The following is a 24809-nucleotide window of genomic DNA, read 5'->3' on the forward strand; positions in this document are numbered from 1 at the left end:
CAATGTAGGCCCAAAATTTTGGCATATCTTTTAGTTTTATCTTCATTTGTTTCATCTCCATATTCAACTGGATAAGTTGGAGTTCTTGTATGGACTTCTTCTTCTCTTCTTTGTCTTTTCTTATTAAGACGTCTAAATGAATCTGGTTCAATATGATTTCCATCTTTATCCTTTAAAACTTTACAAACTTTTTCTTCTCCAATTTCTTCATTCAAAACCAATTTTTTGTAAAGATTAGCTTTATTTTCAACATGTATTTCCAATTTTTCATTCTCATCTGTAGCTTCTGTAGATTCATCAGAGTTGTGAAACACTTTTATCCATGATGCTAAACAAACCAAATCTTCTGGTTTTAAAAGATCTTTTATGTTCAAAGTAAATTTGATCCTGTTGGCTGTGATATCTTGCAATGCTTTTGGAATCTTGACATTTGGTAAAACCTTGTAAAGAATATCTTCTAATTTGATGTAATTGTTTTGAATATCTAATTCATGTACTTCAGATTTGTAATCACGTAAAGCATCCTTGAATTCACCTAGTTTTTTAATATAGCTATTAAAAGCCTTTTCAAATTGACCATTTAGAAATTCATACCACCCAAAGGTTCTAAAGAAAATAACTGACTTGTCATTCTCTAATGCAGAATTCCACCATTTCAGATTCTTGGTGTTGGAAATATCTTTTTTCTTCTTCAGTTTTTCAGAATCATCACAATCTGCAAAAATTGTTGTAAAGCAAATTGCTAACCATTGAAGTAATTCTTTATTTTGTGTTTCAACTAAGCCATTTCCTACCACTGTTTGGTATATCATATGAGATCTTGTATTGTACCTAATCCCCGCAAAAAAATATTTTCCGAAGCCGAGAATCGAACTCGGGTTTGTACAGTGAGAGTGTACCGTGATAGCCCCTACACTACATCGGATTAATACAAAATTTTAGGAAAATTGCATCGCTAGAATGTGCCTGAAAATTTGAAAAAAATAAAATTTTAGGAGTATATTTGTACACGATTCAACTTAAAAAGGCTCATTTAATGCCTATATTAGTGCGAAAGATTGGCTGGCTATGCCTCTTATCAAATCTACTTTATTTGATGGTCTGTAAGAAGTTTTTGGTTGTTCGCCGGCACCCATGGTGAAAGTGGCATATAAGAAACTTCCGTGGACTAACGAGCACTAGAACTAATCACAGCCGTATATTTGTTCGTGACATGATCAATCAGCTTGAAGAGTGTCCAAAGTATCTGGGGATTATCACTAATATGTTTAGGAGTCGGTAACAGGGTGGTTGGATAACGTCTTTAATTCATGTACAACCTTTATCCAGAGATTGTACAAACCCTCTACGAAATGAGTTTTGATAGTAAGGGTCTAGGATACCGGAAAACATCTGAGCTAACCTCCCTTTTCCCTTTTCAACTGAATTGATTGCCTGTGTAACGGCAGAAAGTTGACAGGAAAATCCTGTTTTATGTGGAGGGACGATACCCCAGATACTGATCACGTTCTTAGGTTGGATAATGCAGGAAATCCCATTGTCAAAGGTATTCTCTTGGAAAGTGCGTAACAGGAGTTCGATCAGTTCATTATTCCAGTGCAGTATAAGAACAATACAAGGGTACCAAAAACTACGATTAGTTACTTTCATACAAAGTTAGTCATATATTGAATATTCACATAGTAAAGGGCATGAAATCATGATAGATCAACAAATTGAATATTTCTTTTTTCTTTAAAGTTTGTTTTTGAATATTTTTTTTTTGAAATGTTTGTTTCATATTATAATTGTGTTGTGGATACCTGTGGTGGCTGTTATGCTTAATGAATCTATTTGTTGAAGTTGTTGCTAAATTAACTGTTAGTATGGAGATCAATGAAAAATTTCAAAATTCACTTACATTTTTTCTTCAAGGTCAGCAATGTTTTCCTTTTGTTTCTTTAAAGATTCTTTCAAAGCAGTAAGTTGCTCTTGTTCATGTTTTCTAACATAGTAGTCTTCATTGGCTTTTTCACGTTTCTATCATCATCTTTGTTAGTATGATTCGTGGAGAGAAACAAGGAACAATAGAATTTTTCATTGAGGGAACATTCATCACTTTCAAAAACCCATACCAGTAAACACTGACAGATTGAAAACGTTCTCACGTCAAACTGAATAACTCTTTGTCCTTAAATCAATTACTTACGGTGAATGAATCGCCACTGCTTTCTGGACGGTTTGAGCCAGTAGCACCTTCGGTATAAGCTCTAACACCAACACGCATGGAACGAGCAGAAACTAAAGCACGACGTAAAGCTAATTGAGATGACATTTCTTGAATAGAATTGGTTGAATGAACTCTTTTGTTGGATCAATTGAATTGAACAATATTGTTTCAGTTGTCAAAATCACCTTTTCTCGCAAAATAGGGATGCTTTCGTTAAAAAAATGATTGGGCAATCCAAAGATCAAATTCGCGAATGTTACCCTGGTGAATGAACTGTTAGGGGCAGACGCGACATAAACTTTTTGAGATTTTGGCGTGGGATGTCACTTGAAAAGAGTGTTAAAAGTTGACTATTTAACAGCTGAGAAAAAGGGTGACTGGATTGCAATGTCATTAGTGAAGAGACATAGGCATGATGACTCCAATATTAATGGTCAAAGAGTAGGTGTGTTTTGCTTTGAGTTCAGATGATCAAAACTAACTTTAAAATAGGCCGAGTCCCAATCCTTCGTTTTAGAAGGTCATCAAGGTGCTTCTTTATCAGTCAAGTTCGATAAAAGTGGCGAAAATGTTGCCTCCTCAGGGATGGACAAGAAAATCCGTGAGTAGGTCCAAGTACATGTTATGAGCTTAATACTAACATAATTTTAGTATTATGGAACTTACCTCATGCATCATCCCAAGAAAAGGCTTCCAATTATGGTGAAATAACTGGTCACAAAAGTGCAGTAACGTCAATAAGATGGCTTAACAATGGGAGTATTGCTTCGTCCTCAGCAGATACCACTGTTGGTATTTGGGATACTGAAACTGGTCAAAGAATAAGGAAATACACCTCTCATTCACTTGTTGTAAATGAAGTTGATAATGATCAAAATTTGGTTGCATCTGCCGGTGATGATGGGTTTATTTTTGTGTGGGATGAAAGAGAGAAAGGATTTATCAATAGTTTCAAAACTGAATATCCACTACTGACAGTTGCATTTCATAATAATATAGTTTTTGGGTCTGGTATTGAACCGATAATAAGAGCTTGGGATATCAGATCTCCTTCATCACCTGTTTTTGAAATAGAAACGTTACACACTGAGTCAATAACTTCACTTTCTGTTGATGACACAAATTTAATATCTAGGGATAATGATACTGTTAGAATTTATGATCCTAAGGTTGTACCAGGAAATCATATTAGACCAAAAGTTTATGATGGGGCTCCAGCTGGACCAGAAAACTTGTTGATAAGGTCAATTGTAAAGAACAACTTGATATTGTCAGGTTCTTATGATAAGACCGTTACTTTATGGGATGTTGTTTCTGGTAGATTGCTGAGAAAACTCACGGGTCATACTGGTACTGTTCTTTCTGTTGATGAGCATGATGGGAAAATAGTTTCAAGTTCTACTGATGGTACTGTTATTTTGAGATACAACTAATAAATTAATTAAAACGTCTGATTATGTAAATCTAACTTTTTTTTTTGGACGAGTATCTTCTGACCCATCAAATAATTTTTCATCTTTTGGCTCTTCAAAAGTGACCTTTTTTGGGGAGTTCAATACAAATTTGATACCTTGCAAATTTTCACCTTGTTCTGAAAAGTCAACCTTTGGAGTAACTTCTGTATTCTTTCCATGCTCAGATTGTTTCTCCAGGGCATTTTTACCAAAGAGCGGAACATTCCAGTGAACAGTATTTTTAATTTTTAGAGCACTTGGTTCCAAAAGCTCAACATCATCAAATTCCCTTTTATTGATCTCACTCAATCCGGTATCTGAGCGAGATTTAAACTCGTTGAATGGGACAGTATCATTCACTTTCAAGAATTCAAATTTCAAAATGTAATCTCGAATCTGGTTATCATCAGCAACAGGAACATTTAGCTCATCTTCAACCACTTGTCTTTTCCTATACATCTCTTCCTCAAGTGTACCTTTCAAGACCAATGTCTCAACATGGACAGGGTTCTTCTGCCCGATTCTATGTGCTCTTTTAATAGCCTGTGCTTCTATTGATCTCTTCCATACGGGACTTAGAAAGTAAACTTGCGTAGCTGCAGTTATCGTAAGACCATGAGATGCTAATTTCAAGTCCATTATCAGAGTATGTGCACCTTCGGCTTCTGAGAACTCTCTAATTTTTTGAGCACGGTCATCCTTAGGAACAGAAGTAGCATATAAAGTATAATTCAACCCTAAAAGATCTAAAGCCTCAGACAAATAATAAGCACTATCTTCAAACTCAAAAAATACGATACCCTTAACACTTGAAAACGTGTTTTCCAATAGCTTTGAAACCATATATGATAGCTTTGCGGATGATGTTCCTAATAGTCTGGAGTTTCTATTGAGTTCCCTAGAATTTAATGCTGGAGTAGGAGATGCTGATGAATTATCACTGAGAGTTTGAATTCTTCCATTTGTACTTTTGATGGCATTAGGGTCCTCAAAGCTCGATTTTTTGGATGATTTTAATGACAATTTTTCTTGATGCTCAAGCTCCTCTCCAACAGTTGATATATTTATTGCTTGTCCATCATTCTTCTTGACTCTTTCCGCATTTTTCTTTGCTGCCTCTTTCCAATAATCATTCCAAAACTCATCAGCAAACTTTTGAATTCTCTCATCAATTACTTCCTTGGAACTGAATCTCTTCTTGAAGTAAAATTTTTGCATTGAATAAAGTTGAGGTGCTCCGAAAACTGAAATATCAAATGACAGCTTATTGATTTGAAAATTCTTTTTGAGAGCATTATCTAAACCTCCCACAAAGTAATTCATCTCGTGTATTGTAGATACCGTTCTCCAAAACTTGTCAGCAAGTGCAATTTTGCATGCTTTTACGGACCGTTCTAACAACTTGATATCTTCAGGGCAATAGGAAGCTGAACCATCTTCAGAATTTTTGTCCAAGCACAACTTTGCGATGTAAACCATACTTTCAAGATCATCTACTGAAAACCCGGTCCAATAAAACGTAGCTCGTTGTAAATTTGTGACCAATCTCCTCAAATCAGATTTGCTTCCTGGATGAAACATGTAATCTTTGTCTTCCCTTTCAGAACTCACAGCATTAATAGCCAACACGGCAACAAATAAGTTCACTGATAGCTTGTTGTGATAAGATGGTGTAAGGAAGACTGGTTTGTGGTATAAGGGAGGTAGTGTGACATCATTTTCAATTTGATCAGAAGAATGACGGACAATAAGACTGCTTATCAAAGATTCCAATGACATACTTGAGTTGAAAGTATTTGAAATGAAAGGTTTAGCCACAATTTTATTCCATAAATCTTGATTATTAGCCCACGGTTGAATTTGGAAAAAATTAGAAACCAACAACCCCAACCTGGTTAAATCATCTTTAGCACTGAAAGCTCTTTTGACAGTGTATCTACTGGAGTTCGTCTCTGAAGTTTCATTCATATGCAGCTTTGTCATTCCAGCGGTTGGCGTCCCTGTAACTGCCCATTTTCTTTCAACTTGGAGCTCTTTGGATAATTCAACTGCACGAGTAGATCTTTGGTTCATGCTATGACCTTCATCAATGATTAATCTTTTCCAATAGATTTTTGATAATACTGAAGTATCGGGAGATTCACTAACATAAGCTGAATTTGCCATTAGAACAATATCATAAGTAATCAATTCCATGGAGGATGGTAAAGTACCTAACTTTTCAGCGTAGTATATTTTCAAGGCACCTGGCTCAAGATGTTTTGCTATCTCAAAGCACCATTGTCTGAACAGATTATCAGGACAAACAATTAAGGTGGCACTTGTTAACAAATACTTTTTTTCAAGCACAATGGGTCTTGCACGGGATAAGTGTTTTCTTTCGGGCAGTTCATTTTTTTTCAAATAAAAAAACCCCGGTGACTTCTTTAAAGCTTCAATACATGTGTCTGGTAAGATGTTTGTATGCTTTTTCCAAGGTATAGAATGACGATTGATGTGCCTAACACACTGATCAAATAAAGATTGGATTTTATAATCATGGACATCAGAGACAGTAAACTTTTCAGGAGTTTCTGAGGTATCAAATTTAGTCAAGCAGATCAACGCCAAACAAATACATGTTTTTCCCAAGCCCATATTTTCAGCTAGTATTCCACCTCTGGGGGATGTGTAATATTCTGGATGCAAATTGAAGGTCATATTGATGGTGTTGAAGTAAAACATCTTGGAGCCTCGCCTTATTTTCACTAAATAAGGCATATCTTTGAGAAATGTGTATGTCTCATTTATAAACATCTTCGCGGCAGACTCTTTTTGGTAATTGTACAAATCACTTTTCAAACCAAAAATCCTTTGAACATCAGACAGTACTTCATTGTTCGGTCCAATTTGGAAGTTTATTGCACCATATACTTCAGCCAATCTGGTTTCCAAATTCAGATCTTGATGTAATTTATTATTTAACAAGAATGGCTCACACTTTATTAGCCTTGTGATATGGCTATCAAGAGTTTGTTCTTCATAGTAAGGTCCGATCCCCAATGATTTGGAGCTGAAGGGCTTGAATTCGTATAAGGCAGAAAATATTAAACAGTCAGACATAATTGCTTTCTCTGGTACTTCCCAGTGCTCTTTTGAATAATCCAACACAGCCAAAAAATTCTTCATTATCGCTTTGTACTTATTTTCATGCCATTGAGGAGTCTTCCCTCTTCGAAACTTGATTCTATGATCTTCGATAAACCTATTTCCATCAACATCATTCGGTACAGAGTAGATCCTGACAGCAGCAGTATTGAACTTTCCCAACTTGGTGATCTTATAAGTAGCCTTAATGTGGAGCTTTTCAATAAGATATGAAAGATCTGTCAGTATTGGAGACAACACACTTCTTGCACCATTGACTGTTGAATAAAGTGGAACGTTTGTATTTGTATAGGGTGTATCTAGCCACAACCATTCATCATCTTCATACGTTTCAATTCCACGAGCTGGTAATCTAGGTAGGTTTGCGAAGTATAGTACACCTAGCGGTATAAGTTGAGATAAATCATTTGTAATCTTGGCTATGTGATGCAGCTGTGATAGTTAGTTTGATGAACAAGAAGACCATGAAGAATCTTAAACTTACAGGATCAAATGGTTTTCCATCTCTCAAATTCATAAGCAAAAATGCGTCTCTGTTGATTTGGACCAGTATATTTAATTGCAATGGTGTTGTTGTTTTGATCCAGGCCGCGAAATTGTATTTTTCTGAAGTTTGTAGAAACCCGTAGAAAAGTGACAGACCAATAACATCTACAAGCAATTAGTTTAAATAAACCAATAAATTCAATAATTTTATTCAACAATCATATCCAAAAGTATGAATAGATCATTATAAATACCCAAACTTTTTTTTTCAAAGTGTTTTAAATAGAAAATACTAATATAAAAATGACCCCAGGAAACAAAAACAAAAAAAAACTTATAGAACGTGTCTCAAAATGAAATAAAATGCCTTCCTCTAATATGCCTTGATTCGCAAAATAGTAATTGCTTCATTTTAGACAGGCTTAATTTTCAGTTTTTTGTCTTTTAGCTTCTGGTTCTTCAGTGATGGCAATTTCTTCATCAACGGCACCAGCAGCTTCACCTTTTGGAGCAATGATTGGGGTTGCGATTTCAGCATGGAAATCTCTAATGATGGAATCAACATCATCAATACTCAATTGACGAACATCACCCAATTTTTTAATTTTTTGTGTAACATCTTTAACTTGATCATCAGTTAAATTCAAATTCAATTGATCAACTCTTGATTTGATAGCATTCCAACCAGTTAATCTGTTAGCAAAATGAATATATCTTGAAAGACCGAAATCAGCAGGACTCAAGATTTCATAAGTAGATGGGTTAGCCAAGATAGCTTTAGCATGGATACCAGCTTTGTGAGTGAAAGCACAGAAACCGGTAATTGGGTTGTTGAATGGAATGTTAACTTGAACAGCATCGGCAACCAAGTTTTCCAAATCACGTAATTTGTGTAATTTATATTTGGATAAGACATAATCACGATCAGCAGCAATCATTCTAGCCATTAAACCACCCAATGGAGTAATACCATTACGTTCACCAATACCCAACACTGAGACATCGATTAATCTAGCACCACCTTCTAAAGCAGTGTAAGCATTAGCAATAGCACAACCAGTATCGTTATGGAAATGACATTCAATATCACAATGAACGACTGATTTTAATGTACGAACTAAATCGTAAACTTGTCTTGGGTTAGCACAACCAACAGTATCAGCAATACCGACTCTGTTAACACCAATTTTGTCAACAGTTCTATAAATATTCAAAAGATCAACAATATCTGATCTGAAAGAATCTTCTGAAGAAAATCTAATTTCAATACCTTTTGATTTAACAAATTCAATAACTTCAATGGCAGATTTAGCAATGTAGTTCATATCTTTACCATGTGAATATTGTCTCAAGAATTGAGAGGTACCAATAACAACATCAACACCATCAACACCGGTTTCAACAGCAACTTTAGCATCATCCATATGACATCTAATATGTGTCAAGATTTTAGCTTTCAAACCTAATTTACAAATAGCTTCACAATCAGCTCTTGATTGTTCAGAAGCAACTGGGGAAGTTAATTCAATGTAATCAACACCAAAATCATCTAAAGCTTTAGCAATTTCGATTTTTTTTTCAGTACTGAAAAAAGCATTGGCAAATTGTTCACCTTCTCTTAAAGTAGATTCAATCAATTGGAAATTTGAGACATTTGATAAGAAATCTGCTGGATTTGGACCATAAGGATTCTGTTGAACTGGATTTCTTTTTTCCTCACTCACTTTTTTAAAAGTTTCTGATCATTCTTGTTAGTATATATGTATCAATTGATGTATTTTGTTGTTCAAAGAGACACGAATCCCATCTCAAGCAACTAATGATTAATACCCGAGATGAAATCTAATCGTCGACTCTCCCTCCCCCAAAGTATTTTGAGTTTACTCGCCTTCTGTACCGTTTTGAGTAGCCATTGTGGATTGTGTATATGAATATATGTCTATGTTATAACTAATAAGTTACTTCAATGTTATAAACTTGTGTTTTGTGGTAAAAGAAGTAGTGAAAAGTTTTTTATATAGAATTTTAAACTTCTTCGAAGACTCGCTCTTTGTATGAGTAATTTGATTTTTTTTTTTATCAGTCATCTTCTTGCTGCCTGGACCGGATCAGTACAGCACTGTTTACCGCGAAGGGGAAAATCCGGGAGCTAAAAGTCACGTTTATGATACCTCGGAATGTACTTAATGGGGAAGTCCAGCGAATTCAATCGAATAAGAATTGTGGCATATTTTTTTTTCACTTTCCCAAGGCTTTCTTTGGTTGAGTCAACTCTACATCAACTTTGCTTTGAAAGGTCATTGTCATTCATGATCATCATGTACATTAATAATAATAGATATCTCTAAGCTAAATATTCATAAGATTGGTTGTCTGCTCTTTGTAAATATTCTCTTTCGATCAATAAATCAATACATTTCTTGATGTCTGAGATCTTTGCATTGAATCTTTGATGTGATTGCTGAATAACTTCATTGATCAAAGCTGTATGACCCAATGTCTTTCTTGCCTTCATGATTCTAACAATACATGCTTGCAAATACATCTTACGATCATCATTGATCTCTTTTTCAGCATCTTCAGCTTCTTGTTTTTGTTCTAATTTAACACCAGTAAAGAAATTCACTTTTAATCTCTTGAATTTATATTCAGTGACACATGTAAATTTAGTTGATGGTGATTTAATATGCTCTTGACCAGCTGGTGATTGTGATAAAACTTTATATTTAACCATTGGTAAAATTGAACCTGCAACGGTACTTTCATCTAATCCGGTCAATTCCATCAATTCACCCAAAGTATAAGTATCATTTTCATTGAATGGTAAAATAATAGCCATTTGATATAATGACATTGAGAATGTAAAAGGTGGTTTACCTGGTTTTGACAAATTGGCCTTGATTTCACCACGTCCCAGTGACCATAACCATTTCAACACTCTACCAGAATGTTTATTTGCATAAATTTCTTCCAGTTTAGTATAAGTTGGAACTAAATCTGAAGGTAATTGGAAATTCGACTTAGTGTAATTGAAAGGCCACATAGTCTCAGCTAAAATAAATGGTTGAAAATCTGGAACAATTGATTTCGAGCTTTCCCAATCTTTTTGAACCTCTTCTTTGAATAATATTTTCAATTCATTTGAAGCTCTAACATCTTGAAACATTTTAGTCATCTTTGAAGTATATTCCAAAGAGTTTTCAGCTTGTAACCTTTGAATAATTGTTTCTTCAGCTTCTTCTGATGATGAAGTACCATGAATCAATCTTCTAGCTAATAAACGTCTATAATGAGTCTCAAATGCATCTTTATCTGTGATAAATTTGAAAACAATCATAATATCATCAGCACTCATATCAGATGTAGCATCAGCATCTTTATTTTTCTTCAATAAATTATCACTATATTTGGCCAACAAGTCAGGAGTTTTGGAAGTTGATTTGGAATTGGCAGGTTTAGCAATTGCATTATTATTGATATAGCTACGACAAGCGCTATCTAAAGCTTTGACGAAAATTGGGTTGCTTTGGAAAGCACTAAGCACAATGGCTTGGAAAGTTTGATAAACTTGAATCAGTGATTTAATGTATAATTTTGGATCAACTTGTTTAATACTTGCAGCTTTCTTCGGATCACTCTCCCTTGAAGCCTCATTTTGAGCATCATTCAATAAATTATCAATGGATTTCAAACCTTGAGTTTCAATATAATCTGCAAAGATTTTAGCCAGCGGTTCTAAAGTTGAAGGAACTCTATTGAACAAATTGAACATTTTAGCAATATAATCAATTTGGTTTTGATCCAACAGATTTGAGAATTCTTCATACATTGTTTGAGAATGGTCAACAATCAAAGTTTCATTCAAGGCATCAGTTAATGGTTTTTTACTATGTTCATCCAAATACATAGTTTCTCGACTCTCCTCTTCATTGATTCTTTGCTCAGCTTTTCTCATATAATCAACAATATTATGAGACAATAAATATTCAGAAGACTCAGCAGCATAAAATGATCTGGTAGCTTCTAAAAATGGGGTTTCGAACTTTTCGATATAAATATCCAAATTTGGCTTTTTCAGATCTTGAACATCAATTCCCAATAAGACAAAAGATTTAATAGCCATTGATAAATTACTTGTATCAACAACTTGGTTTTCTCTTTGCAGTCTAATTTGTTGCAATATTTCAGTAATTAATGTATCAACATTTGGTACAAACAGGAAATCTCTCCATGTCAGTAAAGATAGTGTATTAACATCAAAAATATCTCTTCTACCATCACTTCTTTCTTTTTGAACCCAATATCTATTCATGTAATCAAAAACATGGTTCAAGTAACCAGCACCAACAGTAAATCTTGTCCAACGTTTAACATAAAACTCTAAAAATGATTCATTTGGCTTTTTATCCAATATTTTAACATACGATATCAAATAATCTTTCAATTTCATATAAATTTCAGCACCAACTAATAAAGAAGATTGACTTGAAGTTGCAGTGGACAGGTTCTGAGGAGTTCTTGATTTGTTGACACAATAGTTATAAATTGCAGAATAGACATTCATATACATCTGTGGTGTAACACCTGAATTTTCATCTGAACCACCAATAATCAGTTTCAAACCTGGCTCAACAAAAGCCCAAGTAGCTGTCAAGTCATTTGACTTTGGTAAATCAGTCATTGTAGCGATTGAGTGATGTCTATAATTTCCAGCTCGAATTTGATTGCCTCTCTCTTTGACGTGTTTGAAGTCTCACTTTTGTTGTTGATTTGTCAACTTCGAATGTAGGCTTCTTCCAGCTGTAGGGAGAAAAAGATCAAAGCAACCTTCCAGTTTGAAACAATCCTAATTTTCCAATCAAAGAGACTGAATTGTTTTGGATCAAAAGAGCCCTTTTGAGATGTCTAGCGAGGGCAAAAGTCCTTTTTTGTTTGTGTGTTGATTTTTTTTCTGCTCAGTTTTTAGGAAAAACAAATTTTCGCGAAAGAATTGATGGAATGGGCACGCACGGAGACAGGCTGGGCAGAGAGGAGCCCGGCGTCTGCCTAGATTCTAGACAGCGGTGTTGGCCATCTCACTAGAGATTTGGAAACTGAGAAGCAAGATTTCATCAAGACAAAGGCTTTGTGGATTCATATCCCAGCCTAAATAGTATGTGGCTAGGAGGATTGCAATAGAATGGTAGTACCTCAAACCTGGAATCGTTCGAGTGCAAGAATCAAAATATTCAATATCAAGGGGATTGAAATTTTATGATAGATTTTGTGCAACTTCTTTCTCAGTTATTATAATTGTAAGTAAAGCTCCACAGAGTAGGTCAATTTGACTGTACTGCACTGTTTGAATTCTTCATGTCTAGATATTCATCTCTTCATACTCCAAGTTCCTTGGTGTGCTGCAATCAGACCTTCATGAGGCCAAACTCTTGATAATTTGATGCAAAATGATGGTGTAACTGTCGACCAGCGACTACTTTGGAGAGGTCTATTAGTTCAATCATCATCCCATAAACGAAACTAGATACGCAAGCCATTCATCTTTCGTCAATGGTCAGAAGCTAATCTCATTACTGATAGAATGTTGCCTCTCTACACTAGTTCGTGAAGCGAAGGGTTGAGCACTAAATAGCCGTTTATAATCCTCGTCATGTCAAAGATATTACGGTTATTAGCGAATTACTAAATTAAGATTTGAATTGACGAGAAGCATTAGCACCTAGTCCGTTTAGTCCTCTTACCCCAGCAATACCAACCTATTAAAATCGACTCTTCTTCGACGGCACTTGAAAGTCACTGCGCAAGTTAAGATAATTGACTCTGCCGACTATAGCATTCACGCCCCTTTGTTAGTGCTTAAAATAAGAGGCACTTATCAAATCACCGCTAAAATCCAGAAGATCAAGTGTACTTTGATTCTTTAATACATATGAACAGGGTGTGGTAGAGCTTCCAGATTAGAGAATCGAGAAATAAATAAAACAGGTTCAAACTGCCAGGATCTAAATGTGTCTTACTAGTATAGGCTACCGGTAATTGACCGTTGAGATTCAAATCTAGTTAATGGTGTTACACTTACGTTATCTTCTGCTCAATCAGTCACATTATAAGCCTGATTTAGTAATTGCACCAGACTGACCATAAAAATTTTCACTGAAACCGATATTGATGACACCCTTTGCTTTGATCAACTATTCCTGACGTTGTCGACCCTTTACTCTGTTGATTATTGGCCAGCTCTAGTGCCCCATCATACCCTCTGTCCACTAGTTGCTAGTTACAACGACCAGTCTGCCACTAGAGGAAGCTGTGGGCTCAACGCGTGGCGATAAGCACCAGAAGCCTGTAATCCGAGGCCGCGAATACCGCCTTTATCTGTTTAAATCCGGGCCGTCACTTTTTTTTGCAGAGTCATGAAAATCAACTGGATCTAAACTGAAAACACAAAAGTGTATATAAACCTTGAAAGTTCCTTGACTTGGACGAGTTTAGCCCATCTGAAAGACCTTGTCCAATAGAGAGACATCCAACTGATCTGGTATCAAGTGCTTGTCCCAATCAAAGTCAACAGAGTTAAGATATGCTTCACTTTCAGACTACTCCGTCTAGGGCCCTTTTGGTCACAAGATTCATTCAGCATTCAAAAAGACACAATTCATTCTTTCCTGCTGAAAAACTCACAAAGAAAGATTTGAACCCTAGAGTATTGGGTGCTGAATATGCCGTCAGAGGTTTAATTCCAAACAAAGCTGAAGAATTGAGGGAAAAATTGAGACACAATCCAGATTCCTTACCTTTTAAAGAAATCATCAATGCTAACATTGGTAACCCACAACAATTGAGACAGAGACCTTTGACCTTCTACAGATCTGTGCTATCTATATTACAAAATCCAAAGCTACTGGAAACTTATCATGATTATCCAAAAGATGTTGTTCATAGAGCTAGAGTGCTTTTAAGTAAGATCGGATCATTGGGCGCTTATTCACATTCTCAAGGGGTTCAATACATTCGTGAACAGATCGCACATTTCATTACCAAGAGAGATGGTGGTGCTATTTCTTTACCAGAGAACATCTATCTAACAGGTGGTGCTTCAGATGGTGTCAAAGCTGTATTCGAAGTGATTCTTGATGGTGAAAGAACCTCTGGTGTTATGATCCCAATTCCTCAGTATCCATTATACACTGCTGCCATTACTTTAAACAATGCCACACCAATATCCTACTACTTGAATGAACATGACAATTGGTCAACAAATCCACATGAAATTGAAGAATTGGTGCAAACTTCCAATAAGTTCGGTATAAAACCAAAAATTCTTGTTGTTATCAATCCAGGAAATCCAACAGGTTCAGTTTTATCAAAAACTGCGATTGAAGATATCTTAACAATCGCTGCCAAAAGAGGTCTGGTTATAATTGCTGATGAAGTTTATCAAGAAAATATTTTTGAAGGTAAATTTCATTCATTTAAGAGTGTTTTGTCAGATTTACAACATAAGCATGCTCATCTGTATGATAATGTTCAATTAGTATCATTGCATTCAACTTCTAAGGGTGTCACTGGTGAGTGTGGTCAAAGAGGTGGTTATATGGAATTGGTTGGTTTCAAACCTGAAATTCATGAAATGTTCTTAAAGCTAGCTTCAATTTCATTATGTTCAGTTGTTTCTGGTCAAGCTTTAGTGGAAATGATGGTTAACCCACCAAAAAAGGGTGACGAGTCTTATGAATTGGATCAAAAAGAAAGAACAGCAATCCATGAAACTTACAAATCAAAAGCTAATGCTTTATATGAGGCTTTCAGTAAATTGGAAAACATTGAAGTCCAAAAACCACAAGGTGCAATGTATTTATTCCCAAAGATTATACTCAGTGAAAGCATTATTGCACATGCTAAAGATTTAGGGTTGAAACCTGATGAATTTTATTGCTTGGAGTTATTGGGAAATACTGGTATTTGCGTCGTTCCAGGTTCTGGTTTTGGTCAAGTTGAAGGTACTTTCCATGTTAGAACTACTTTCTTACCACCTGGCCAAGAATGGATTGACAAATGGGCCAAGTTTCATAAAGAGTTCTTCCTCAAGTTTCGAGGGGTTTGAGACATGAGTTTCGGTGTACTATAATAATTAGGGAATCAGGCATATTTATTCGTGTAGATCACAGTCGTTCATTAGTTAAATCTTATGCAATTATTATTCAGTTTTTTTCTCAGCTGTTTCAGATCTTGAATCATCTTTAATCAATGTTGTAAATGCAATAGTCAACCAAGTTGGTAACCAACCTATAGTAATAACTAGCCATGTATGACAGTTAAGTTCTTTCCAGCTAGTAGTTAAGCCATATAATAGCTCACTTAACCCATTTTCAAAATCTTGTGCAATGAATAATGAGATGATAAAAGGATTAGAAAGTAATAAACATAGCATGATTCTCTTATCTGACAAACTATCTTGAATAAAAGTTAATGGTAAAGCCAAAACACCAATTGCAAACGTTAATGAAAAATTTAAAACTAACAATGAAGATAATACAGTACTGTAATAAAGTAATGCCAATGATCTTAATATCACCTTCAATTCATTCTTGAGATTGATTTTGTAAAATAAGGAACCACCTGAAAATAACATGAACACACCAATCAAGATGTAGGCAAATAATTGTGGTAATAATGGAATCAATTGGGAAATAACAAGCCCGACAAAGATTGCAATGGACATCACACCTCCAGCTGGGATGGCGTATGGTATCAAATAAGAGGTTTCAAATCCACTATTCAAAACTTTATCCAAAGAACTAACAACATAACTGGCAGTGATCAACGCTGCTGATGGTAAATAAGTACCAATTGAAACGAATCTTCTTGGAGCCAACAACAAGTAGAAGAAGAAAGATTGATGAAATTTTTCCAACAAGTTGTTAACTGATCTGAATAATGCTTCAGGAATTCTTCCGAATGTGGTGATATCGTATGGACCGGATTCACCTTTAGCTTTCAAAGTTATAGCTTGGACTCTCCATCCACTAAATGCTTCATTACCATGGCCAGGTCTGACACCAGCTAAAGCCATTTCAACAATACCCCTACCCAATATTCTTAGTCTTGACCAATAATCATTCTTGTCTAATTCATCTTGAGGAGTTCCTTGGATACTAACTCTTGGTCCTTCATGTTCAGAAACAGAGACAGCGACATTCACAAGATCCAAGTTTGGCAATTGTCCATTTATACCTTCATAGTATAATTCAATATAATCAAAATTATCAGAAGCTGATGGATAATCCAACATTATTGCACTTTCAATAGACCCACCAGTAAGATCTAATGTACTATGGTAGGCGTTGACCCATGATCTCAATGCAGAATTTGGATTTTGTGGAATGACAATGATAATATTCTTGGACCAAACACCCCATCTATGAAAGTATCTAGCCATTGCTAGTGTTATACTTAATCCACCGAGATTGAAGATACCATCTGAATTGTGGTAAGCTGCACCCAAGACTATGGCTTCAGTATCGTCACCTCTAGGAGCATGCCAAATACCATATAAATTAGAACCTTGTGCAGAATGTTGAATATCTGTTTTGTAACCTATATCATTCAACCAACCTTGCATTATTTTGAGATTTGATTCGTAATCAGTATCATTACGTTGAAAATCTTGTAATTGAGTTCTGTAACCTCTTAATAAATTCCATTCACTCTCTCTGAAGTAACTATAAGCTTGAGATGGCATTAATGCATTTTCTGAAATATATGTACCACGATATTGACCCTCCATTGGTAATACAGCTATCCAAATAACACCAATTATTGTTAAAAATAATGAGATCTTCGGAAGAGCGCGTATCATCTTGGGTAGAAGACCAAGCCTCACGATGGTCTTGTGAACCTTTTCTAATAATGCCATTTTGATGAAAACGAAGGGTTACCAGGAACAATAAACTTGATGTTTACATCTTTCAATTGATGATCTGTTCAAGAAATGCGTTTGGTTAAAAAAAACATTGGAAATTTCGCGGTGAGAGTGTCCAAACCAAATTATTTTGACGAGGTAAACCATAAAAATAAAAATTTCACAAATGGTTTCGTGGTCTAGTTGGTTATGGCATCTGCTTAACACGCAGAACGTCCCCAGTTCGATCCTGGGCGAAATCATTTTTTTGCTATTCTGGCGGGCGAAACCCTGAAATTAGTGCTTTTTTTTATATTTTTAGTATTTTCTGATACTAATTTAGCCTAAGAACCATTAATTTGATCCCAAATCACCTCATTGATGGTGTTTAATGTCATTTTCAGTGTAGCTTTTCACTCTCTCTCAACATTTTGGTGCGCGCTTGGGCAAAAAATCAAGAAAAAAAAATCCCGACAGATTCTCTAACAAAATTCAATAGTAAACATCAACAATTCTTGGTCCTTAATCATCAATCAACCCATAAAATGTTCACATATACATCACTAGTACCTGAGGGGAATACTACTAGGGCAGCATTACTAGAATTTGATGGTGTGAGGATACTGGCCGACCCTGGTTGGGATGGTCGATCAGATCTTAGGTATTTGGACAATATCATTTCCACTGTTGATATGATAATTTTATCTCATCCAACAACTGATTTCCTTGGTGCTTATGCTTATTTAGCATTCCATGACTTGAAAATTCCAGTTTATGCTACATTACCTGCTTGTAATTTAGGAAGAGTTGCAACTTTAGATCTATACAGATCCGTTGGTTTGATAGGTCCATTGAAAGGAACAGAATTTGAATTGAAAGATGTTGAAGAAGCTTTTGATAAAATCATCACTGTTAAACATTCCCAGACTACAGATCTACGTGCCAAATACGATGGCTTGTCCTTAACAGCCATAAACGGTGGTCACACATTAGGTGGTACTATTTGGGTGATAACTAAAAACTCCGAAAAGATCATATACGCACCAGAATGGAATCACTCAAAAGATTCTTTTTTGAATGGTGCTGATCTATTACAAAACTCAACATTACTAAGACCGTCAGTTATTATAACATCAACAGCTATAGGGTCTGTTTTACCACATAAAAAAAGAGTTGAAAAGTTTTTTGAGCTAGTTGATGCAACGTTAGGTAGAGGTGGTACTGTTTTACTTCCAACTTCAATAGGTGGTAGAATGCTTGAACTGGTGCATTTGATTGATGATCATTTACAAAGTGCTCCTATCCCAGTGTTGTTATTATCACACACCAAGGCCAGAAATTTAACTTATGCTGGTAGTATGTTAGAATGGATGGCACCTGCAGTTATTAGAGACTGGGAATCTAGGGGCCAACCACCATTTGATTCTTCAAGAGTGCAAGTTGTTCAACCTAATGAGTTGCTGAATTTACCGGGTGCTAAAGTGGTGTTCGCATCTGGTGCTGGTTTTGAAGATGGTTCTGTTGCACAAGCTGCTTTAACTGCTCTATGTTCTGATGAAAAGACAAGTATTATTTTGACTGAAAGGGTCCCTGGAAATAGTATTGGTAATGATTTGTTCTTTGCTTGGGAGTCATTAGCCAAGGCCAATGGAAAGTTAGAAGATGGTGTTCCTGTTGCATTTCAAAATCAATTAACAGTTAAGCCAATACGAGAAGATGCTTTAGTAGGAGATGAATTAATTGAATATCAAAACCACGTTAAAGAGAGACGAACTAAGAAGGAAGAAAGCAAGAAGGCAAAACAAGCAGACACAAAAGAAACACAATTTGAGGATGAATCTGAGTCCGAATCGGAAGATGAAGATATACTTGACGTTGAAAAGAAAAAGGAAACCATACCGATTGATGTTGATGTTAGAAACGCAAAAGGTCGTACGAAAATGTTTCAGTTTATACCACCAAAGGCCAAATTTGATGATTATGGTGAGATTATCAATCCTACAGATTATGCAAGGGAAGAAGAAAAGGATGTCAATAAATTGAAAAGACATAAAGCCAATAACAAAGTTCAAATTGGTGAGAAGAAGAAATGGAATGAAGGTAAGAAGCAAGATGATACTTCTGATTTGGATGCTTTACATGAACCAAAATCTAGACACGTTTCACAATTGATAGTTACATCAAGATGTGTTTTATCATATATTGATCTTCAAGGTCTTGTTGACATAAGATCTCTTTCGTTGATTATTCCTGCATTGAAACCTAAAAAGGTTTTCTTGTTATCTGATCAAACAGATCCATCTAATTTCCAAAAAGTTGCAAGTACACTAAAGAAGCACAATAACTTTGATGTTTTAGAATTGAACCCTAACGAACCAGTGTATTCCAAAGACACCGTTCAATCATTCGATATTTTGTTAGATGAGAAACTCACAGATCAATTGAAATGGCAAAAAATTGCAGGTGGGTTCACAGTTGCACATGTTATCGGTAACGTGAAGACTAAGAAAGAACTTGAACAAGAAGTGAAGGCCGAAGAAGATAAATTGAAAGAGGAAAGTGGAGCTAAAGAAGAATCAGCAGAAAATGGTTTGGTAAAAAACGAGAAAGATACAAATGGTGGGCTAGAAGATGCCGTGGAAACAAGTAGAAATGATAATGAATTGGTATTAACACCACTAGAGCAAGATTCAACTTTCCTAGCCAATATGAGAGCTACCCAATTGGCTATTGGTGATGTCAAGCTATCAGAATTGAAAAAATCCTTGTCTGTTGCTCACAATGTCGAGTTTAAAGGTGAGGGTACTTTAGTTGTTGATGATATAGTTGCAGTGAGAAAAATATCGGATGGTGATGTTGTTGTTGATGGTGCACCAGGAAAGTTGTTCTACGAGGTACGGGACGCTGTTAGAAAAATGTTGGCTTATGTGTGAGCATTATATTTGCAAATATAAAAGTTGAATAAATAAGTTAATAAATAATAATTGGCTTATCAGAGTAACCAATGCTAATAAATAAGTCAGCTGAAGTAATAAATAATCATGACATAATAAATAGTTTAGTGTTTGGAATCTATTTTGAATCAATAAGACCCAATGCTTCTGGTAGCGAATCTTTTGTAACAGCAATCGATTTCACTTCCTCACCAGATTTTTTCTCTTCAAACTTGTTCTTTAGTAATTGAGATTTGATAGCCATAACACGGGCTTTTTCTTTCTTATGATGTAGACATTCAAAGTAATCATCAACTTGAGGAGTGCATTGGACTGGATGTGAGGTATCAGCATTCGTATAACATTCTAAAAAGCGTTGCCATTCACCGAAACAACGACTTGACCCACCATTGAAACCATAACCAGATGACATATTTGCTTGGAAATGACTTTAGTATTTTGATTGATGCTTTCCCAGTATTGTTCAGCTTTTTTCCCCTTGAATTTCGATTTTTTGTTCTCTTGAAGAACATTCGCGAAAATGGTGTTCGGCTGTAAATATCTGGAAAAAAATTTGGCCATCGTTATAGTAAACACGAACAATTTGTGAAGCATCGTCAACAAATTTTTGAAAGGCTTAAGATATATAATGAGTCAAACAGTCAAAAGAGGAAGATCAGCTTCTCCAGAAAGGGGCCGTACATTGGAGGCCCATTCTAGATGGGGTGGCCCGAGAGAAGACAATGCTATCAAAGATGCTGTCAACCTACCCACTGTCATCAATGGTATATTGACTCCAGAACAACTAGATGCTTACCAGATAGTGTATAGAATTGAAGAGATAACGCAAAAGATTTCTACAAATGATATAGCACCCCCAAAAAAACTTTCAAGGTCCCCTTCACCGCCACCGCAATATGATGCTAGTGGTAAGAGAACAAATACAAGAGAGGCTAGATACAAAAAGAGTCTGGAGGATGAAAGACATCATTTGATTGATATTGCTGCTAGACTGGTTCCACACTACGTTGCACCAACTGATTACAGAAGACCAAAAAGCTTAACACAAAAGTATTTTATACCCGTTAAAGAGCATCCAGAACTAAACTTTATCGGACTTTTACTAGGGCCTAGAGGTAATACATTAAGAAAACTTCAGGAAACATCAGGAGCAAAGATTGCTATTAGAGGAAAAGGATCAGTGAAGGAAGGTAAAAATAGAGGTATTACCCAGCAGCAAAATAACCTTGAAGACCCATTACATTGTCTGATCACTGGTGATACAGAGGAAAAAGTTTTGGCTGGTATAGAGGCTTGTAAAGATGTTGTTAATAGAGCTATTTCAACTCCAGAGGGTCAAAATGATTTGAAGCGTGGTCAATTAAGGGAACTAGCTGCTTTGAATGGTACTTTAAGAGAAGATGATGATAGACCTTGTACAATTTGTGGGTTGAGAGGTCACAAGAGGTATGAATGTCCAAACCGTACCAATTACACAAGTCAAGTTGTTTGTCGTGCATGTGGTAATACTGGTCATTTTGCAAGAGATTGTAAACAGAGAAATACTGGAGGTGCCAGGGGCCCATTCGATGTCGATCAAGAGTTTGATAATATGTTGAAAGACATAAATGTGAACAATTACACAAGAAATAATGAAGATGAACAACCTTATAAGAGAAGAAATATAAATCCACAATCTCCTTTCCCAGGAAAACCTCCAGCTGCTGCTACTTCACAACCACCAGGATCATTTGCTCCTCCTGGTGTATCAGCTCCACCAGGATTGACACCACCACCAGGATTAGCACCACCACCAGGAGTCTCAGCACCACCAGGTTTAGCAGCTCCACCAGGTCTAAGTGCTCCACCAGGCCTAAGTGTGTCACCGAGCTTTCCATCGATAGGACCTGCTCCACAGGGTATGACTCCACCCCCAGGAATCTCAGCACCTCCAGGAATAGGCGCACCACCAGGGCTAGGAGCACCACCAGCTCCAATTAAGAAAGAAGATCAGAACTAATTTATGTATCATTACAGTCTGAAACTTTATAATTTTGAAGTAAATTAATGCATTTTCGTACTCTATTTATTCTGTTTTGCCCATTTTTTAGCATTTTCCAAGAATTTAGAGAATTTTATATCATCTGGGAAAACGTAGTCGAAATATTCTCGAGTTGAACCGTCTTCCAATTCTTTAACTTTCTTGACCACAGTTGGTTGTCTTTTCTCAATTTTTGCAATTGAAGAATCATCTCCATGGACTTGTTCAAACTTCTTGAAGGCTTCCAATATGACGATTCTTTCATCTTTCAAGTTATTAGACTTGAAATGAGTCAATGCCTTTTCGAAAACATCTCTTGTCTTTGATTTTGAAGATTCAGAAATGTCAAATTCAAATTCAAGTTCATCATCACCAGCCTCTTCCACTTTCTTTTCATACTCCGCTATTTGATCTTGGGTCGGAACACCCAATTCATATAATGCATACTTGATCCAAATGGTGGTTGAATTTTTATCAGTCTCAAGGAACCTTTCAAATAAATATCTTCCTCTCTCATACTCTCTCTGTTCAACTTCAAGGTCAACATATCTATACCAAAGTTCACTAACAGACTTCGAGCTTGCCAATTGCTCAAGTCCAATTTCAAATATCCCACGAGCTCTATCTATATCATTCAAATTACTTTCAAGTTCAGCATACTCTATCCAAACATCAGCATGATCAGCAAATGTCTCAACGTATTTTTCATAAATTTTTCTTACTCTGTCAAATTCTTTCAATTTGATCTCAAGTTGAATGTAATGTTTAAATGTCTTTGGTTTAGGATATGAACCGATAGCAAAACCTAATATTTTTCTGGCTTGTTGTAAATGGGATTGACGTATTTCAAAATTGCTGTATAGAATCCACACTTTGGAAAATGTGAACTTTTTATTTGGTATCACTTTGGTTAATCTTTTGTAAATTTCTCTTGTCTTTTCAATCTCTTCATTTAGTTCCTCCAAAGTGGCATACCTTATCCATATCAAAACATACCTTTTCCAAGAGTTTTTTTCAACAGAGGTGGGTACATTTGCCACAGCTTTCTCATAGGCTTCTCTTTGAACTTCAAGTGGATAATTTTCTAACAAAGAAAGATAGGCCCACCAAGTATCATAATCAAGAGGGTCACTATCCAATTCATCTTCATACCTTTTCTTTCTTTTCAGTAATATCGAGCTCTCAATACCATCTTTATCACCATATTGTTTCTCAAATTGTGATAATTGATCGTTGATTAAAATCGAGTTTGGGAACTTTGATACACCAAATCTATATATTGCTCTTGCCCTTTCCCACTCTTTCTGTTGACCTTCCCATTTGGCAAAGTTGACAATAAGTTTCTCATTTAACAGTGAATCTATACTAGCAGAATACACTTCACGAACATTATCAGCCGTTCCAAACTCATCTTCAAATCTTGCCCATTTTATCCAAGTTTCAGCATATGGATGAACATAAACGAATTGATTAAAAACTTTTCTCACGTTATCAAATTCATCGTAACGTTTTTCAAAATTGATATAGGCATCCCAAGCTGGTGTATCTGGTTGCCATTTCATCCATCTCTTGAACACATTTCTTGTACCAATGACATTACCTAATGTTTCTTCAGTTTGAGCATAACGGAACCAAAGCTTATCAACCCTTGGAAGAAGTGTGGTTACTCTATCAAATAGATTCCTAGCATGATTGATATTTCTTGATTTCAATTCTGTATCGATATATCTTATCCAAAGTGGAACATGATGACTGTTGATCTCCAAAGCTCTTTCAAAGATAGACCTGGCTCTTCTTAAATCTTTCTGTTCAACCTCATATTGAGCATAGCGCATCCACTGGCCAAAATCTAATCTGTTTCTCCTCAATGCATCTTCATATTCTTGCCTTTGACGTCTTTGGGCTTCATGAAGTTCTTCTAAATCAGCGATCTTGACGTTTGTTTTGTTCAGTGGTTCATCTTTCCTTTCATAAGCCTCGAGTAAAATCTGCTCTGCAGATATTTGAAACTCAGCAGGAGTTCTATTCTTTTCCATAGCAATGAATAGTCACAGGGTCTAACGATAACAACCGTAACGAAAGATGTTTACTTATAAAAACAAGTTTGTAGATATTTCTCTACAGAAAAAACTAAAGATTAGTCATCAGTTACATAACATTTTAGCGTTTTATATAGAACCACCACGTAAAGTCAATACAAGATGCAGTTGGGCCCCAGGTTCCAATTTATATGATTCAACGGTTTGGTCGTCATTCCTGCGGATTGTTTGTTAGTTTTGAATGTTTTGTGTTGTTTATTTGCTTAAAACTCACATTTGTTTACCACCGAAAATTAGTCTTTGTTGGCTAGGTGGAATACCTTCTTTCTCTTCCATTATTTCTTTGATACGTAGAATCTAGTAACGATATCAGTAAGAATTCAATTGATTTATCACAAAGTACATACTTTATCAGTTGGTTCAACATCAATTGGGATCTAATGGATGGCGGTTAGTATTTGGGGATTAAATGTGACATAAATAAGAGCTCAATTCCTTACTTCTTTCCCTGTTAAAGTCTAGTATATGTTAGCAATTTATTCAATTAACAATCACATTTCACCAAATTCACTCACCTTGACTTTGATTTGCATTTTTCTAAA

At 35.7% G+C, this 24809-nt stretch overlaps 13 protein-coding genes and 2 non-coding genes across 15 annotated transcripts; 5 read left to right on the plus strand and 10 right to left on the minus strand.

The window, feature by feature from the left end:
- Window positions 1–68: 68 nt before the first annotated feature.
- On the minus strand, window positions 69–812 carry WICANDRAFT_59866 (uncharacterized protein; the record flags this gene model as incomplete). The annotated part of the gene is made up of 1 exon (XM_019182890.1): window positions 69–812. A coding segment is annotated over one exon (744 nt), but the record flags the coding sequence as incomplete, so codon positions are not given.
- A 41-nt stretch (window positions 813–853) lies between these two features.
- WICANDRAFT_t29 lies at window positions 854–925 on the minus strand. The gene has a single exon. It is a non-coding gene; the product is annotated as a tRNA-Glu (tRNA).
- Window positions 926–1829: 904 nt separating this feature from the next.
- Window positions 1830–2314, minus strand: WICANDRAFT_59867 (uncharacterized protein; the record flags this gene model as incomplete). Its single annotated transcript, XM_019182891.1, has 3 exons — window positions 1830–1848; window positions 1901–2019; window positions 2189–2314. The coding sequence occupies 3 exons, from the start codon at window positions 2312–2314 to the stop codon at window positions 1830–1832; spliced, it is 264 nt and encodes an 87-aa protein (XP_019040996.1).
- Window positions 2315–2722: 408 nt separating this feature from the next.
- WICANDRAFT_24913 (WD40 repeat domain-containing protein) lies at window positions 2723–3642 on the plus strand (the record flags this gene model as incomplete). Its single annotated transcript, XM_019181073.1, has 2 exons — window positions 2723–2810; window positions 2861–3642. Coding segments are annotated over 2 exons (870 nt in total), but the record flags the coding sequence as incomplete, so codon positions are not given.
- Window positions 3643–3736: 94 nt separating this feature from the next.
- On the minus strand, window positions 3737–7327 carry WICANDRAFT_75985 (uncharacterized protein; the record flags this gene model as incomplete). Its single annotated transcript, XM_019184305.1, has 3 exons — window positions 3737–3747; window positions 3780–7242; window positions 7295–7327. 3 exons carry the CDS (start codon window positions 7325–7327, stop codon window positions 3737–3739), a joined length of 3507 nt encoding a protein of 1168 aa, XP_019040998.1.
- A 75-nt stretch (window positions 7328–7402) lies between these two features.
- On the minus strand, window positions 7403–9209 carry WICANDRAFT_66136 (homocitrate synthase; the record flags this gene model as incomplete). Its single annotated transcript, XM_019184031.1, has 2 exons — window positions 7403–9034; window positions 9194–9209. The coding sequence occupies 2 exons, from the start codon at window positions 9207–9209 to the stop codon at window positions 7719–7721; spliced, it is 1332 nt and encodes a 443-aa protein (XP_019040999.1). The 3' UTR covers window positions 7403–7718.
- A 431-nt stretch (window positions 9210–9640) lies between these two features.
- On the minus strand, window positions 9641–11977 carry CDC53 (cullin CDC53; the record flags this gene model as incomplete). Its single annotated transcript, XM_019181367.1, has 1 exon — window positions 9641–11977. The coding sequence occupies one exon, from the start codon at window positions 11975–11977 to the stop codon at window positions 9641–9643; it is 2337 nt and encodes a 778-aa protein (XP_019041000.1).
- Window positions 11978–13873: 1896 nt separating this feature from the next.
- WICANDRAFT_25680 (uncharacterized protein) lies at window positions 13874–15397 on the plus strand (the record flags this gene model as incomplete). The annotated part of the gene is made up of 1 exon (XM_019181172.1): window positions 13874–15397. One exon carries the CDS (start codon window positions 13874–13876, stop codon window positions 15395–15397), a length of 1524 nt encoding a protein of 507 aa, XP_019041001.1.
- A 93-nt stretch (window positions 15398–15490) lies between these two features.
- GAA1 (GPI-anchor transamidase subunit GAA1) lies at window positions 15491–17209 on the minus strand (the record flags this gene model as incomplete). Its single annotated transcript, XM_019184306.1, has 1 exon — window positions 15491–17209. The coding sequence occupies one exon, from the start codon at window positions 17207–17209 to the stop codon at window positions 15491–15493; it is 1719 nt and encodes a 572-aa protein (XP_019041002.1).
- A 174-nt stretch (window positions 17210–17383) lies between these two features.
- On the plus strand, window positions 17384–17457 carry WICANDRAFT_t5. Its single transcript has one exon. It is a non-coding gene; the product is annotated as a tRNA-Val (tRNA).
- Window positions 17458–17739: 282 nt separating this feature from the next.
- CFT2 (cleavage polyadenylation factor subunit CFT2) lies at window positions 17740–20127 on the plus strand (the record flags this gene model as incomplete). Its single annotated transcript, XM_019182617.1, has 2 exons — window positions 17740–19753; window positions 19883–20127. 2 exons carry the CDS (start codon window positions 17740–17742, stop codon window positions 20125–20127), a joined length of 2259 nt encoding a protein of 752 aa, XP_019041003.1.
- A 235-nt stretch (window positions 20128–20362) lies between these two features.
- On the minus strand, window positions 20363–20560 carry WICANDRAFT_24233 (uncharacterized protein; the record flags this gene model as incomplete). Its single annotated transcript, XM_019181023.1, has 1 exon — window positions 20363–20560. A coding segment is annotated over one exon (198 nt), but the record flags the coding sequence as incomplete, so codon positions are not given.
- Window positions 20561–20890: 330 nt separating this feature from the next.
- Window positions 20891–22105, plus strand: MSL5 (mRNA splicing protein MSL5; the record flags this gene model as incomplete). Its single annotated transcript, XM_019180812.1, has 1 exon — window positions 20891–22105. A coding segment is annotated over one exon (1215 nt), but the record flags the coding sequence as incomplete, so codon positions are not given.
- A 104-nt stretch (window positions 22106–22209) lies between these two features.
- CLF1 (Clf1p) lies at window positions 22210–24204 on the minus strand (the record flags this gene model as incomplete). Its single annotated transcript, XM_019182892.1, has 1 exon — window positions 22210–24204. The coding sequence occupies one exon, from the start codon at window positions 24202–24204 to the stop codon at window positions 22210–22212; it is 1995 nt and encodes a 664-aa protein (XP_019041006.1).
- Window positions 24205–24336: 132 nt separating this feature from the next.
- On the minus strand, window positions 24337–24800 carry RUB1 (NEDD8 family protein RUB1; the record flags this gene model as incomplete). The annotated part of the gene is made up of 5 exons (XM_019182893.1): window positions 24337–24424; window positions 24482–24564; window positions 24615–24644; window positions 24708–24725; window positions 24783–24800. 5 exons carry the CDS (start codon window positions 24798–24800, stop codon window positions 24337–24339), a joined length of 237 nt encoding a protein of 78 aa, XP_019041007.1.
- Window positions 24801–24809: the final 9 nt, after the last annotated feature.

The sequence above is a fragment of the Wickerhamomyces anomalus genome (assembly GCF_001661255.1).
Source record: "Wickerhamomyces anomalus NRRL Y-366-8 unplaced genomic scaffold WICANscaffold_1, whole genome shotgun sequence".
NCBI lineage: Eukaryota > Fungi > Ascomycota > Saccharomycetes > Phaffomycetales > Wickerhamomycetaceae > Hansenula > Hansenula anomala.